Source organism: Gopherus evgoodei, chromosome 3 (genome assembly GCF_007399415.2).
Source record: "Gopherus evgoodei ecotype Sinaloan lineage chromosome 3, rGopEvg1_v1.p, whole genome shotgun sequence".
NCBI classification, from domain to species: domain Eukaryota; kingdom Metazoa; phylum Chordata; order Testudines; family Testudinidae; genus Gopherus; species Gopherus evgoodei.
The window spans coordinates 183242280-183259650 of record NC_044324.1 but is presented as its reverse complement, the minus strand read 5'-3'; the positions used below and the strand labels follow the sequence as shown (position 1 = coordinate 183259650).

Here is a 17371-nt window from a genome sequence, read left to right as displayed (position 1 = left end):
TTCTGTTACTAGTGGTTATTCCAGCTATTAGAACTATTTACTGTACTAAAGTTCTCCTGTTGTTAAGATTCTATCAGCATTTCCATAGGAAACCCTTATTTTCAAAGAGTTATCAAATGGTCCATATAAAATGATCACTGAAATTTGTCATCCAGTCTTTTGGCTCAAAGCTATGTTTCTTTCTTTTTGCAACTTCCGGTGAGAATTGTTTTGGCAGTTTTTCAGTTTCCACAGGGCAGTATGATTTTTGGTTTTCAGTTTCAGATGTTTTTAGGAAAACTTGAAAGGGTAAAATGAAATTATCCTGGTCATTAGCCTTTGAATATCTTTTTTTCCCCATGAAATTTAAAAAACTGTTCGATATTTTTTTATCTAGTAAAATGGCTAATTAAACAACCATTTATAAAAAGACATTACTTTTTTTAAAATGCCAAGTATTTTATATAATGTTTAATATGAAGGCACACAACCAGGGTTAAAGGCTTTCAAAGTATGTCCTGATACCTCAATGCCAATAAGGTGTATCACTTCAATGATCTGTACACTGAAGTACAGTATGTGTTGGTGTGATGTGTAATGAATTTTAAAGGATTCCTTACTGTGTTTATCACCATTAAATGAATGAGGGACTCCAAATTATACAATCAGTTATTGCAGCAGCTAAAATGCTAATCAGTGAATTATAGCATGTCATTTTAGTGATTTGTGAGACATTATTACAGTATCAGTGATCTCTGAGAAACTGCAGTGAAGTAAGGACTGTTGCTGAATGTGCTGCCCCAAGAACATCCTCTCCTGCATAGTCAGAAAGCTGAGAGAACTGCTTCGCTGATGCAGCTCCCTTCCTCCCTCTCCCACACTGCCCTGAGCAGAGCCCAGTGAGGAAAAACAGAATTTAGTCCTATGATTAATTACTTCAGATTCTATTCTAATCCGTAGTTAATTCAAAATGTTTGAACACCCGTGAGCTATATTTACATGACTGAAGTCACAAAGAAAGAGAAGCTACTGAAACATGGTCTCTCAACCTAAAGGTCACTTATTTCAGCATAGACAAACACAAATACAGGGCCAAACTTTGCTCTTGGATATACACACCAGATTCCCACTGAAGTCAGTAGGGAGTCATGTATATCCTAAGGCATAATTGGGTTCTCTTAGATCCCAGTTCTGCAAAGATTTGTGCACACGACTTACAATATTCTACGTTAAGAACTTACATATATCTTCACAGGGTTCAGGCCTTAGGGTGAAGCACAGAAAAAAATTGACAAATTTTAAATTTTATTTTTTTTACAAAAATAAACAATTTAAGGAACAAAAGTACAAAATTTTCTGAATGTACAAACTACAAAACAGTATGACATTGGTCACTTTTAGCATTTAGTTTATTGCTTTCACTGAAAGCAAATTCTCTAGACACATTATGCCTGTAAAATGCATCTATTTATATAGAATTTAAGGCTAATGTTCATTTTTCATTTCATTTGTTCTAAGAACTAGTAAGAAGCACCTTAGATAACTAAGGATTTGAGGATACTACAAATGAAAAGTTTTCCATAGCAAGATTTTCACCAAAAAGTTATGTTGTTCAGACTGCTGGATTGCTTTGCTGATCTGTCAGTGAAACACCTTAGGGAAAATTTTGGACAGTGATTAAGGCCTTGATTCAGCAAAACACTTAAATATATACTTAAAGCTATCCCTATTCAGCAAAGCACTTAAGCATGGACTTAAATCCTCCTGGCTTCAGTGGGACTACTCATGCTTAAAGTTGGCATATGAGTAAGTGCTTTGCTGGATCAGGGCCTAAACAACTGAAATATGGCTCTCTTAAAATTAAAGATAAATGTTTTCATTTATCTTTATTTTAATTAAATTAAAATGTTTTCAGACAAAATGAAAATTGGCTACATTTTTGAAATTATAAATATGGCTGAGTTCCATTGATGACAGGCCCATAGTATTTCTACAAATGTTTTTAGTCTTGCATATCTGATAACACTGACACAAATGTTGATTGTCTTCTATGACATTTGATATTTAGCTTTGTAACTGATAAGCTTCATTAACTCTGTAGTGATTGTACTTGTCTAAATAAATATTATGGCAGAGGACCCAGACTTCCTATGGAAATTATGAACTTCCAACTCTGTGCAAATATGTACAGACTATTAACCTTGGTTAGAAAGGCTAGAGTTACCTACTGCTTTAAAACCCAATTTATATTCCAACAGTGTATCACATTTTGTATTTTTTGTTTTGTTTTAAAAATCACATTTTGAAAATGTTGTTGTATTGCACATTCATCCTGGTCATGCAGGTCAGTTCTTTAAAGTTTTGCTTAGCACTCTAGATTAGAATGAGTAATAGTGCAATTATCTCTCCCTCCCGCAGACATCTTGTACATAACAGCTGTCTATATTTATACACAAACAGCTCCTGTCATTTACAAGTCAGACTAAGCCACTTAAGCTGTCAGCCTGTCACTTTCACATATGTTATCTTGTCAGGATCAGGCACGATATGATTTGAGCCCATCTTGAAGAAGACAAGCTGCCGACCTAAACAGAACATGAAAGAAGAATCTAATTAGAAGTGATTACCAACATTTTGGTCTATTCCAAACATTGAAATCTCATATCCTGATTCTTTCTCTGCATTCTTTAAACTACACTGGAGGCCAAATTCTTCTCTCTTTCAAGCTGGTATAAATCTGGAGTCTTTCTGTTGAAGTCACAAGGGCCAAACTGCACTCTGTTACACCAACACTACATTAAGAGCAGAATTTGGCCTAGTATAGATACTCCAGGTATATGCTAGGATAAGTGTGATCAAGATTTGGTTCTGTGGGGTTGTCCAGGTGTAACTAAGAGAAGCATTTGAAGATGAAAAATCGTATTAATCTGATTTATTTATATAGAGTTGAAGGAGCTTCTGTAAGTCATCCCATTGATTTTAATGGGCTCTGGATAACAGCTTAAATGAAGGGCATTCACTAGATCATGCAAGAATATCTTCTTGGCCTGCTTGAACCATCACCAAAAATATATGTATATATGCACCAAATTTGGCCTAGTCTGAAACACAGATGCTAAATAAGTCATCTCCTATTGTTCACCAGCTCAGATTTTTAAGTCAACTGTAGCAGATTTTCCACTCTCACCAACAAACTAGTACAACAAAAAACACTGAGTGATGGGCAGCCTGTACAGTTTCCATTACATAATTAATCCTTTAAGCCAGAGTTCATTTAAGGCTCTCCTTCAGTAAGGGGTTGGTTGTTGGTATTTGCTGGTGCCTAGCTAGCCCTTTCTGCTCTCATCATGCTTGTCGAACTAGGATCTTTCTTTCATCCCCTCTAGCTGGATGTGGTCCTAGCATACTGAAATCCCTTGGGCACCCACTGTAATTGATAAAGGAGAGTCACTGGAATATACGCTACTGTGTCTTTAGGCAGTTATTCAACCTTCCCTTACCATCTGCCTCAAGGTAATATAGCCAAATGATATTCCCCTAATTCCTGCCTCTTCAGCTGGATAACATTTCCCTAAAAAAAGTATCACATGCTGATCTGGATGCCAACAAATATGGTTTTAAATAATCAATAACTCCTCAGAATGCCTGAGAATCAAGTGATAATGTAGCAGGAATTAAAGTATTATTTTAAAGAATTATTTTGACGGTGCTATTCAATTAAGGGAGCTGTTCCTTTTTTCCTACAAATCTCAGCAGAGCTCAAGAAGGTGTTTTTAGTGGTATATTTGGTAAATCTGATTGTCATGTGATGGACAGTATGGTATGATCAGCCAGAAAGTGTTGGCTCCTCCGGATAAAGCTTGCATAAGCCTGTGATATATATTCTTTGTTCTAGGTAGGCTCTGTTCATGTGTTCCGGGTGCACAATGGATGTGAAGACCCACAGCTGCATACTACAACTTACAGCTAATACCATCCTATGGACACCTTTTTTTAAAAAGGTGTCTGTTGTGGGTGCCTCCAGGGTTGGGGTACCTGAGTGAGATAAAGAGCCAGATTCTGACCTGGTCTAAATTAACATAGGTCCACTGAAGTCAAAGCTACATTGATTTACACTAGCTGAGAATCAGATTTAGGGTGTCTCTAGCTGGACACCAGAAACTAAGCTACCAAACTAAGGGCTTGTCTACATCAGAAAGTTGCAGCGCTGGTGAGGGAGTTACAGCGCTGCAACTTTGAAGGTGTACACATCTGCAGGGCACCACCAGCGCTGCAACTCCCTGTTTGCAGCGCTGGCCGTACTCCCGTTTTGTCTCGGGTGTAGAGGATCCAGCGCTGGTGATCCAGCGCTGGTAATCCAATGTAGACAGTTACCAGCGCTTTTCTTGACCTCCGTGGAAGGAGGAAGCCTCTGGTAATCAAGCTGGTTTCCTTTCCCGGTTTGCTCTCTCGGTCCCGGAGCCACCCAGCAAACCGCAGGGAAGGAGACCTGCTTGCTCGGGGTTCCGGGACCGAGAGAGCAAACCGGGAAAGGAGACCAGCTTCGCCGCGGTTTGCTCTCGCGTTCCCGGAGCCACCCAGCAAACCGCAGGGAAGGAGACCTGCTTGCTCGGGGTTCCGGGACCGAGAGAGCAAACCGGGAACGCCGCGGTTTGCTCTCTCGGTCCCGGAGCCACCCAGCAAACCGCAGGGAAGGAGACCTGCTTGCTCGGGGTTCCGGGACTGAGAGAGCAAACCGGGAAAGGAGACCAGCTTCGCCGCGGTTTGCTCTCTCGGTCCCGGAACCCCGAGCAAGCAGGTCTCCTTCCCTGCGGTTTGCTGGGTGGCTCCGGGACCGAGAGAGCAAACCGCGGCGTTCCCGGTTTGCTCTCTCGGTCCGGATCCCCGAGCAAGCAGGTCTCCTTCCCTGCGGTTTGCTGGCTGGCTCCGGGACCGAGAGAGCAAACCGCGGCGTTCCCGGTTTGCTCTCTCGGTCCCGGAACCCCGAGCAAGCAGGTCTCCTTCCCTGCGGTTTGCTGGCTGGCTCCGGGACAGAGAGAGCAAACCGCGGCGTTCCCGGTTTGCTCTCTCGGTCCCGGAACCCCGAGCAAGCAGGTCTCCTTCCCTGCGGTTTGCTGGGTGGCTCCGGGACCGAGAGAGCAAACCGCGGCGAAGCTGGTTTCCTTTCCCGGTTTGCTCTCTCGTCCCGGAACCCCCCTTGAAGCCGCCCAACAGCGCTGCAGTGTGGCCACATCTAACACCACTTGCAGCGCTGGTTGCTGTAAGTGTGGCCACTCTGCAGCGCTGGCCCTATACAGCTGTACTAATACAGCTGTAACAACCAGCGCTGCAAAATTTTAGATGTAGACATGGCCTAAGTGGCCACTTCTAAATATGTAGGCCTGCATCTTTGCTATCTACCCACAATGGGGCACAATGCATGAGCAGTTAAAGTAGCACCATGTTTTGTCCAGGTAGCCAGGGCCGGTGCTACCATTTAGGGGACCTAGGCAATGGCCTAGGGTGCCAGAATTTTTTGGGGGGTGCTATTTTGCCCGAGGGGAGGGCGGCAGGCGGGTCCGGTGGACCTACCGCAGTCATGCCGGCGGACAGTCTGCGGCTGGAAAGGCTCCGGTGGAGCTGCCGCAGTCATTTCGGCGGACAGTGCGCTGATCTAAAGGCTCCGGCGGACCTACTGCAGTCATGCCTGCAGCAGGTCCACCGGAGCCTTTCCAGCAGCGGACCGTCCACCAGCATGACTGCGGTAGGTCCACTGGGGCCGCGGGGGGCGGCAAAATGGCTGTTCGCCTAGGGCGTCAGAAACCCTGGCGCCACTCCTGCAGGTAGCGTTCTTATTTTTACATTTCTGCCTTAACTGTTTTACTCCCTTTCTGGTGATTTGTGTCACTGTTGTACCATCATTTACATATAGATCTTAGTACACAATGACTTTGAAGATTAGAGCTGACTTTCCCAGAGCAGTGCACTACTATGCAGAGAAGCTGAAGGAGATTTTTATTATGTAGTCAAATTGCTTCTTTAAACTAGGGGTTTACAATCTCAAGTATTTGTATGGCTCCCATTACCACCGTATCTGAGCCCCTCACAATACTCCTCTGAGGTAAAGAAGGAGTATCACGCCCTCAGATGGGAACTGAGACATAGAGGGTATATCCAGACTGCTTTTTAAACCTGCAGCAGCAAATTTGAGTTACCAGGGCTACCGACAGGCTCACACCAGCTGTGTACGTACTGCAGCTCAGGCACCAAAACTCACCCCCCACCGAGCTTCAGAGCCCAAGCTCAGATATCTCCACAGCTGTTTTTAGCGATGTAACACAAGTCTAAAATTCACTGCCACAGGTCTTCACACAGTGTAGATATTTCTTCAGAAGCGAAGTGACTTACTCAAGCTCAGCCAGGAAGTCTATGGCAGAGCAGAGATTTAACCCCAGCTCTCCCAAATCCTAGGATGGTGCCCTAGCAACTGAACTATCCTTTGTCTAGAAAGTTGTGCCAGCTCTCCTTACCAGCAAACAGCATGTAAACCAGAACACCAGCTGAAAACAGCACAGTATTTCTGTCAGGATCAGGACCCTCTTCTGTCTGCCAGAGGGTCATAGCTGAGTGATGGAAGGAGAGATGAGAGAACTTGTTTGGCCTAATATCAAACCAGATCATATGGACTTGAATGTTTCTTTCTAATTCAAATGTTGGGCCAAATCTTGCCTATCTTACTTATGTGACAACTCCCAGGGAGGTCAAGTCTCTGTGATCTCTGTCCAGCTGCCCCCAATTGATCCCTTCATGCCAGACTATTCTGAATCAGTGCACAGACCCCCTCTGTGGAGCACAAGGAAAGTACAGCCTAACCCACCTCCTCTGCTCAGCCGCAACTGAGGGTTAAGGGACATCATCTCATTTCTAGCAACTATGCTCCTCCCATGAGCCTACTCCAGTGTAACTCAATCACCAGATGGTTTCAAAACCATATATATTTATATGGGCCAGTAGCTTGTTTTGGATTATTAGCACCAGCTGCTGCATTTGTTCAATAGCACCGGTTACCTGTCCACGTTGTCTGGTTGGTCAGGACAAAAGCTTTGCACTGGGAGTGATTCTCACAGACCTCGATGGCTTCGCCGACATCGAACACAGAGAGGAGGCAGCCCTTGTGATGGTAGGAAGGCCAGCACCTGTAGTTCTCATCGGGGATAGCAGCTTCAGGTATCTGCTGGTACTCTGCAAAAATCAGAGCTAAACAATCAGTTGGAAAGCTCTTCCGAAAGGGGTTGTCAAAGTGCCATGAGGGGTGGGAGAGAGAAGGCATATGAAGGGACATCTCTCATAATCTATCACATAAGATCTTCATCACCTCTATTTGCTAAAACCTCTTTGGTGCTCTCATTTATTTTTAGAAAAGGATCTGTCTGTAAAACTGCGTACGGCAAGCACGATATATTTTATGTGGGGTTTCACTAGGAGAATGTCCCATTCAGTAAACAGCATCTACTTGAATGAACTGATTCCCTGTCCTCGTTCTTAACACTGAATGGGCTTGTCAGGGTGAGACCTGATCAGGCACTCCTGCCCCTCCCTCTCAGCCAGGAGAGCATGTTATTTCACTTTAGCTTCTTTAGAACATGAAGAAAAGACAGGCTTTTAATTAAGCAAACTTTTTTCCTTGCTCAGATTAACACAAAAGGGGAGTTGCTTTATGGGTGTCGGGAGGGAGGGAGGGGGAAGGAGAGACAAAAAGAGCCCATGAAGCATGTCAGCTTGGTTCTTGCCCAGCTCCTCTGCATTGCCTTGTGGATTACTTGGCTCCCTTGGCTGCCGTTCAGTCTCTCTTGCCTTTATGAGCTCCCTCTTGTTCTGTGTTCACAGCTCCTCTCAGTCTCTCAGCTGCTCTTGGGCTTCTCTGATGAACGCATCAGCAAAATTAAACTAATCATTCAGAAATATTTCTACTTAGCTTCCAGGACAGAGAAATAAAAAATAATTCGATAGTTATTCTAATTGCATCTATTACAGAAATTGTAGCTGCGTGCCCTCCTTCTTTTGTCACTTTAATTCAAGGATCTTTTGCTTGAAACTGCAAAGTTTCAGCCTGCTAATATCTCAGAGGGAGCTTTGTAAGGATGCTTCCAGTCCAACAGACAGTGTTTACTATAGACTTAACAGCCAACAGTTTGATTCATAAAACAATTACTCACCATGTAGGCTACATTCCATACTATTTATATGGAAAGTGTGTGAAATATTCAATATGCTCTTATGAGCCTGGTCAAAACAAAAATAAGACATACACCAACAGGAAACACAATAAGAATCCAATCATGTCCCATTTAAGTCAGTGGCAAAATTCCCATTAACTACAGTAGATGCAGGATCAGACCCCAGAATGAATTTAAAAAATGGGAAATAATTACCCAAAAAATGTCTGCTTAAAAAGCTGCTGCATGAATAAGAACGGTCACTAGTCAGACGTATGTCATTAGTATTAAATGTAATGGAATTATTTGACCAGAGCTACAGCAGAGAGACTGATTTGAGTTGGTTTGTGTGTTCACTCTAAGGTCAATGAGACTATCCATGTAAGGCAAACAATGGGTCCAGTCTACCATTGCCCTGTTCCTTATGTAGTCAATTATACCAGTGCCAACCGAATGCAAAGTGGATTGAAATGCCCACCTTGCACTGGTGTGACTACAAAAGGTGCTAGGCAAAGGTGAAGCAGTACACCTAAATGGACATCTGCAAGCTGGACATACTTTTTAAGTAACAGAGGAAAATGAACATCTACTCTAGTGCTGGAATGCCGGTAGGGCTCAAGCCTTGGGCCCTTACAGGGAATTCTCCTCAGAGCTTGCCAAGCTCCTGATGACAGCATCTAAGGCCCAGCTCTAGCACGCCTTGGCAGGAAGTCTGCATAGCAATCCCAACATCATGTGATATATCTTCACTATACAAACAGAAATCTGTCTCCGAGTAACCCACCTATTAAACGGCAATTTATTTTTTTTAAAACTCTCCTACAGGCAAATATGTTTTAGAAGTCCACTACATATTACATTGTTTCATTTCTAACGTGTTACTATATATTCAATGTTTCTCTCAACAGTTTTCCCCACTCCCTACCCTACCTACCATTACAATTCTTAACCACAGTGGGCCAGAGCAGCTGAAGCTCTAGTTCCTTTATTCATACCTCTATTAAAAAACAGTTTTCATTCACTTTCAAAAGTGACTGAGGGCTTGCTTTGACTGAGGAGTATGAATTATAGGTTGTGCTAATGTCTTGTGATCTAACTAACCCATGTAGACCCTGCTGGCACAAATTCAAAAAGGTATATAGTTCGTGTTCAGATAAACAGAGTGAAGATAGTCTTTCTACTTGGAGCAGCTCTGAGGTGTGCAACAGTGACCTTGTGGAACCAGTCAACTTGTGGAACTCCCTGCCTGAGGTGGTTGTGAAGGCTAGGACTATAACAGCATTTAAAAGAGAACTGGATAAATTCATGGAGGTTAAGTCCATTAATGGCTATTAGCCAGGATGGGTAAGGAATGGTGTCCCTAGCCTCTGTTTGTCAGAGGGTGGAGATGGATGGCAGGAGAGAGATCACTTGATCATTACCGTGTTAGGTTCACTCCCTCTGGGGCACCTGACATTGGCCACTGTCAGTAGACAGGATAGACAGGATACTGGGCTAGATGGACCTTTGGTTTGACCCAGTACGGCCATTCTTATGTTATGTTCTTATGATCTTATGACGTCTTTGTCCAGTTCCTAGAGCAGGGAAGCCACAATGGTCTGCAAAAGTCTCTGAGCTCTGTATTAATGTAAATAGTGTCACAGTGTATTTAGTAAATGATAATCCAAACCACAAAAATATACACAGAGGAAGACTGATATATTACCTGGCTGAGAAGTTACTAAGCTTCCTTGCACAGTCCTGACAGAGGGGCAGAGGTAGAGACATAGGAGGCCAATGGGAAGTGTGGAGGAACAGGGCCTTCATGTGGATAGCTCTGGCAGAACCCCAAGACTGGCATATTTCTCAAAATACCCACAGATTCTTGGGTTTTCCAGCAGGGGTTCTGGAACAATTTTTATAGTGGGGGGCGGGGGTGTGCTGAGAGCCATTGTAAACCTTATTTATAATGGAAATTACTTCAAGCCAGGGGGTGCAGCAGCATCCCCAGTCCCAGCACCTATGTTTTCCAGTGTGGTGAGAGTGTAGGGGGGGAGGAGAAATGTGAGGGGATTGTCATGGGGTTCCCTTTCCATTGTGTGGGTTTTCCTGTGAAAAGGCTGATGTCCTGAGCATGATGCATTTCAGCAAGCACAATGTGAAGAGATGAGCAGTTTACTTTTTAAAAGCATTAAATTTTACTGACAGAAAGCCTGATCCAATATCTACAACTGGACTTTGCATGAAACTTAGATCATTATGGATCCTCTCCTGCTTCCACTGAAGTCAATAGAAAATCTCTCATTGGCTTCAGGGGCACCATGCTCGGGTTCCTGACATATGAGTACAGAAACTGCCAACCAGCCTTGCTATCAAAGAGAGGACCATATGGCAACCCCGAGAGCCACATCAAGACACTCTTCAGCTTCCTTCTCCATACACCACTTTTCCCCTTACCACTAATGTAATAACCTTCACTACATTTTCCCTTTCATCATTTTTTTCATGTCTATTTTTAAAATAGATGTGAGGGGGCGAGCTGCTCCCTAAAGACCAGCTGTGCCTCTGCCGTAAGTGGCCATGCAGAGGAGGAACAGGAAAGGAGGCTTTGCCGCTACTTGTGTGGCCTACAACAGGAAAGCCTAAATCACAGCCCTGAATGAAGGGGCTGCTGTCAAGAGGCTTTGGTCCCCTGGCAGCATCTCACCTGAAAGAGGGCAGCAAGGATGAAGAGTAGACTGAAATGTAGCTCCCTCCCCTCTCTCTCTCTCCCTCACTCTCGCTAGCCAGCAGAGCTTTCCAGCCTTGCAGGGGAACAAGTTTGCTGTACCCCTTTAAACTAGTGCCACAAATTATTCCTCCTCCTCAATTAAGGAGCTCCAGGAGACATCCTCCCACCCAGGGCAGTCAGGCCCATGTGGTTTTTTGGGTTATAGAAAATATCTTCAAACTGCTTGTACCTAAACCTAGAAAAAACTCTAACCCATGACAACAACCACTGAATACTGGTCTGAGAAGTGAATCCTTTTCCAAAGATTCACCTTGTCTCAGAACATGATGATCTAGTATCTTTGTAATTTGCACAATGAAGAAAGATCTCATGCAAATCTCACATGTATATCACTTCAAATCAAGGGTCCGATCTACAGCCTTTACTTGTGTGAGTAATCCCATTGTGCTGCGAGTATTTGAAACCAAGACACTTTACTCACTTAAGTAGGGATAGCAGGATAAGGAGCCCTTACTTGAAGGCAACTGGAGAGTCACTTAATTAACAGGAGTTCTGACAACACTAATTGGTATGTCCAACTAAAAGGTAAGCTATGTATTTTAGATATGCCCAAATGTAACCACTCAAATACATAATGAATCAAAATACTGATAAACATGGTACTAATTCAATGGTTCAGAGAGCATTCTTCTCCTATTCAAAACTTGCTCAACCTGAGATAAACTATCAAGATGAAAAATAAACCCACTAAGTGGTAACTTTCCAGTCACATACTTTCTATCCATTTGTTTTTATGTTCATGTCACTCACCTAGCTCTTTGTGGTTCACTATGTAGAATATAGCAAGATTAAAATGTTACATAGTTCACATGTACTTTGATACATATAACAAAGAGAAGTTTGAATGAGATTTGTAACCACATCAGGACTGTTTACCTGCTGTGTGAAATGGCTTAAGAAATCTAAGTTGCGTTTCTCAAACAACTACTTGAAATGTTCATCCTGGCCACAATAGTTCAATATACTTGTTCTATTTAGAAACACCCGACTGATTTAAAGACAGCTTTAGCTCAGGTTTTTGCCTTCCCAAACCTGAAACTTACTTAAATGGAGTCCATGGAATTTGAAGGCTCACAGCAGTAAATCACATCATAAAAAGGTCAAAGTTCTGGTCGATTTCCAGACTAATGGTGTTTAAAACCAATAAATACTTGCCTAATACTATAAATGCAGCAATAAATTTACACTTTCACATACATATACACAATTTGACATAACATATTTAAAGTCTATCACTGTAAAGTCAAGGAATAGATCAAAGAATTACTCTGTGTTCATAAATAACTCCTTACCAATGCCCTAACCAAAAATATTCCTTTTCACTTGTACATATTTTTGTAAATGTTGAAGCAAATAAACTTTAACTACACTAGGCCTGATTCTGTTATCACTTATACCATTTTTCATACCAGTTTAACCTCTAGGACCAAATTCTCTATTCACACTGATGTAAGTAACGCCAGACAGGAAACAATTTTCCCATCCTACAAAAATTTGAGATTTCAAAACATTTTCCCAGCCCAAATCATAAGCTGAAATCTAAAAATTGTTCATGAACCAAAAATCCAAGATTTTTTTTTAAATCACTCATATTTCGTTTTGGTTTTTTAATTATCTATAAATTAACCTGAATTTTGAAGTAAAAAGTCATTTCGAATAAAAAACAGAATGTTTCATTTCAGAACTTTTTCTTTCTTAATGGGAAATTAGTTGAAACAGACCCATTCCCATGAAATTTGCTTTGTTTAACTGGCATTTTCCAACAAAAAAATGTTTAGCTGAAAAATTCCCAACCAGCTCTAGATGTACGGTAAGTAACTCCAGCAAAACTGGGGCAGTTACACTGGGAGAAAATAAGTGTAAACCAAGATCAGACTCAAGCCCATTCATTTATGTTACACTGCTGTAAATCGACAAGTAACTTAGATCAGGTCCTAAAGGCTCTGGCCCATCCCACCCAGAAAAGACATCTTGACAATGTACCATTTCACAGGATAAAGTGAGATATTTAAAAACTGAATTCAGTTCATGGCAAACTAACAAATCACTGACCAAATACTATAATTAAAAACAAAATAGCAAAGCTTAAAAGGCACTAACATCCCAAAATTACCTGTGTTGTCCCAGTGCTGACTCTAATATATAAACACGCCCATTTTCACAGTACCAGATTCAATCATATAAATAACTCCAGGACTACATTATAAACAGGCTGTGGTTCCCCCTTTTAAATTGCTTTAATCACCTTAAATCTGACTTTAATCAGTCCTAATGACCATTTATTTCAGCCACAGCAGCTAGAGTGCATTTTTACTACCAGCTACAGCTTCCAGGTGGAAAATTGCCCAGTCGTCTTTTCTAGTTATCACCTACCAATGCACCATGGGTCAATGACACAGCTGCATCCTTGACAAAGTAATCCTGTTACTCCCTATTTCACCCCCACTTCCATTGTAATGATAAAATAATGAAATCTGCTTCTGGATTTCTTTTCCCCCTACCGCCAATTGCCCTTGCTTGTAGTTAAACATAAAAGGCCTGATTCTACCAATCTCAGTAATACTTTGCTATACAAATAGTCCCACTGATTTCCCAAGGAGTACGGACGGCAGAATCAGACTCTAAATAACAGAAAAATATACTTACTGCTTCACACATACGTTCAGATTAAAAAACAAAGTGAGAATTTTGTTATTACAAATGTTTGCCCTCTTGATATTACATTTGTTTGCTTAACTTTCAGTAGGTCTCATTTTACATTTTTCGTTTGTCCATGTTTTCATATGCTATATTAATTCATTCAAAAAGAATGCCCCATAAATACAGCTCTTAGGCCAAGTTAATGTGATTTTGCATTACACAAATGCTTTTGGGGGGGGGGCGGGGGGCACACTATATGCCCATGCCAGCATCAAAACAGTAGTATAGCAGGGGAAATTACTCTCCACTTCCAATCACACCTGCCCTCCTCCACTAAGGCCATGGCCACACTGGCGCTTTATAGCGCTGCAACTTTCGTGCTCAGGGATGTGAAAAAAACACCCCCCTGAGCACTGCAAGATACAGCGCTGTAAAGTTTCAGTGTGAACAGTGCCGCAGCGCTGCAAGCTACACCCGTAGAGGATGTGGAGTACGTACATCACTGAGCGAGCTCTCTCCCAGCACTGGCGCTCCGACCACACTCACACTTCAAAGCGCTGCCGCGGAAGTGCTTTGAAGTGCAAGTGTAGCCATACCAAAGGCATCTGGATAGGACACTAACCTGCTGCATGACCTTGGGTAAGACATTTCCCTTCTGTTTCCGCTCCATCTTTTGTCTGTCCTGTCTATTTAGACTGTCAGCTCTTTGGAGCAGGGACGGTCTCTTACTATGCATCTGTACAGTGCCTAGCACAATGAAGCCCTTGTCTTGATTGGAGCTTGCTGCAGTACAAATATTTGCATTTTGTCCTCCTGTCAACTTTGCACCATGAGAGGAGAAAAAGTTGGATTTTTTTTTTGGCTCATGCATTGACAATAGAACTGTTAACCAAGTTCCAACTACAGGGGCAGATTCCACCTGCAGTTATGTCTCTGCAGTGCAACCGCAGTGAAGGTAGCTGTACCAGAGACTGGAGTTACACAGATGTGACTGAGAGAGAATTTGGCCAGCAAAATCTTTATTGGTGTATGAAAAACTGTATTAAAATTGTAGAGCTATCATTTTAAATGCTCGGGGGATTCCCAGGTCTTGCTTGCAGGCAAGCAGCTTTGTGGGAAAGTGTGTGAGCAATAGCCTCTCAGTAGACAAGCAGACTAAGGTGAAGTGAGGTAACCTGTGCCTCTCTGTCTTAGGGAGCAGCCTGCTTGGTCTCTCTATTTGGGTTCTTGTGTATTATTCTAAATTCTCAAAAAAAATCAAGTATTGTTACAATGCTACCTTCCTGAAAAAGTATTGTATGGTTTTATCTAACTTCTCTGTTCCTATGCTGTGAACATACCAAATGGTTGTGATACTGCACAGGCCAGAAAATGTATAGGGTCAGATTTTTAAACATATTTAAAAGCTGCTAAAGATGCAGCTAGACAGTGTAATTTTCAGAAGTTCCTAGGTACATAGTGCCCAATTGGAGTTAGGCACCTTGTAAGTGAGATTTTCAACAGGGCTTAACTGCCATTGGGAGTTAGGCACCTCAGCACTTTTGGAAATTCCACTAGGTGCCTATCTGCATCTTTAGCAGCCTAAATAAAATCTGGCCCCTAACACATCTGAAGGTCCAGCCCAGCAGTTAGAAAAAACATTTTATTACTAAGCTGGTCAAATCTGATCTAGAGCAACGAAAAGATAATATGAAACTCCATGATGCCATTTTTAGAGTCATTTTTCAGAGCAGAGAGGAAAGGAGTACCTTGACAGCACAAGGGTGGAGATGTATATCCTACTGTCTACACATGAGGGAAAGGAATACTGTAACTCCTTATTTTCTCAGGGCTAGGTCATTATATTTATGCTACAGCCCTGTGAAAGTGAGTCAGAGCTACACCCTATGGAGTCAGCTGCTGCCTCCCTTGGGCTGCTGCACGCTGATGGTAGAGGTGGGCATGCTGTTCCGTAACTACGCACTCCTAGTGGATTGGCCCCACTCCATGGGCCAATAAAGGTGGAGGTCAGACCATGCCTTTCCCCTTCTCATTTTAAGTCTCCTAAAGTGGAGGGAGCACACAGACTGCTAGCAGAGGAGGCCCTTGCATGGCCAATGGGGAGGCTTCCTCCATGCCCTCTATCCCTATGCGACTCAGGGCATGTCTACACTTACCTTCAGAGCGATCGATCCAGCAGAGGTTGATTTCTCACGTCTAGCGAAGATGCGATAAATCGACCGCCAAGCACTCTTCCATAGACTCCTGTACTCCACCGGAGCGAGAAGCGTAGGTGGAGTCAATGGGGGAGTGGTAGCAGTCGACCTACCACAGTGAAGACACCGCCATAAGTAGATCTAAGTACGTTGACTTCAGCTATGTTATTCACATAGCTGAAGTTGCATAACTTAGATTGATCCCCCCCAGTGTAGACCAGGCCTCAGTAAAGGCCTCATACAATCTGGACCTACATGGTCGTGCAAAAGGACACAACAGGGGCACAGTCCTGGCCAAAACTAATTTATTTTAGAATCTGTGAGACTATTTGTAGGGAATTGTTTGTAATGTAATCCCATCTATAGCATGTGCATCTTTAAGTATCTTCAAGAAAGTGCTTATTGTCTTTTGTAGCTCAACCTAATATGGCACATAAAAACTGCCTGAATATAATCTGTTCCCACCCTCCAATGTTTCTCTTTCTCTCTCTCTCTCTCACACACACACACACACCCCCTCATTAAAATTTCTTGAGCAGATTTATAATTTCTCAAGCAGGTTGCTATAGTATTTTAAAAAAAAACATTATTGCACTGTAAATATTTATATACAGCGCAACCCTGCCAAAATGTCAAAGGACAAAGGAACACAGGGAATGTCTTTTACCTTACTCCCTGGCATTCTGTCTCGAGTCCTGTAAATGTACTTGGTTCAACAACTGCTTTTATTTCTGCTAATTATGCCTTTCTTTTGGCTAACCCACTTCTCAAGACTTAATAATGGGTCACCTATTTTCTTTAATGAATAACAAAGCTACAGGATTTACTAGCTGTAGTGCCTCTCATACATTTCTGTGTAACTCCTGAATTCACTGAAAGGTTGGGGAGGTTAGACTAAAACTCCAGAGCCAGATCTTCAGTTGGGTGAAATTCCTTCCTCCCTGAAATCTACAGCAAAATTCCCATTGACTTCAAGAGCGATGCTGATTTACACCATGAAATCCAGGGTTTGTATAGTATAGTATTCTTGCAGTTATGGCAATGCTACTATCATTTTAGAAAAAAAATCTTCACAAGGAAATGTATGCTCCGCATTGTTCAATGTTCTCAGAAGAAGCGACTAATACCCCATTACAGATAAAAGCATTTGAACACAGTGTCATTCCAAACAATGTAGCACTTGTGTAACAATTTTGTGTTATTTACAATTACAAAAAACTTACATGGCTACTGAAGGACTTCTTCCCCGACCCCTTCTCTACTTTGCTTCAATAATTTAGAAGCAAAGTCCAGAGTACAATAGTTTACAACACTGTAAAATGTTTACAGCTGAAACACAGTGAAAGCTTAAGTCCTTCTGTGACATGACCATGGTTTATGTTGTTAAATTTAATTTATGGGCAGGCTCAGATTGACAAGAACTTTCCTAGTGTCACTTTCCTTCTGATGGTCAATATCACCTTTCCTACTGATGATCAGTATCACCGTTCTCACTTAGAAAGGGTGTCCTTGCAAAAACATAGGCTCAGATAGAGAAATCTGTTTCATGAAAGGTCAGATTTCAGCTTTTTCATAAGTCCCTTTTCAGAAAT

At 42.3% G+C, this 17371-nt stretch overlaps 1 protein-coding gene across 1 annotated transcript in view; it reads right to left on the bottom strand.

Moving 5' to 3' along the window:
* Positions 1–1748: 1748 nt before the first annotated feature.
* Positions 1749–17371, bottom strand: part of PKDCC (protein kinase domain containing, cytoplasmic) — a 49550-nt gene continuing 33927 nt past the window's right edge. Inside the window, exons 6-7 of the mRNA XM_030557638.1 lie at positions 7027–7200; positions 1749–2564 (exon numbers count right to left, since the gene is read on the bottom strand). Of these exons, the coding sequence (XP_030413498.1) occupies positions 2479–2564; positions 7027–7200 (260 nt within the window). The 3' untranslated portion in view covers positions 1749–2478. The remainder of the gene's footprint in view (positions 2565–7026; positions 7201–17371) is intronic.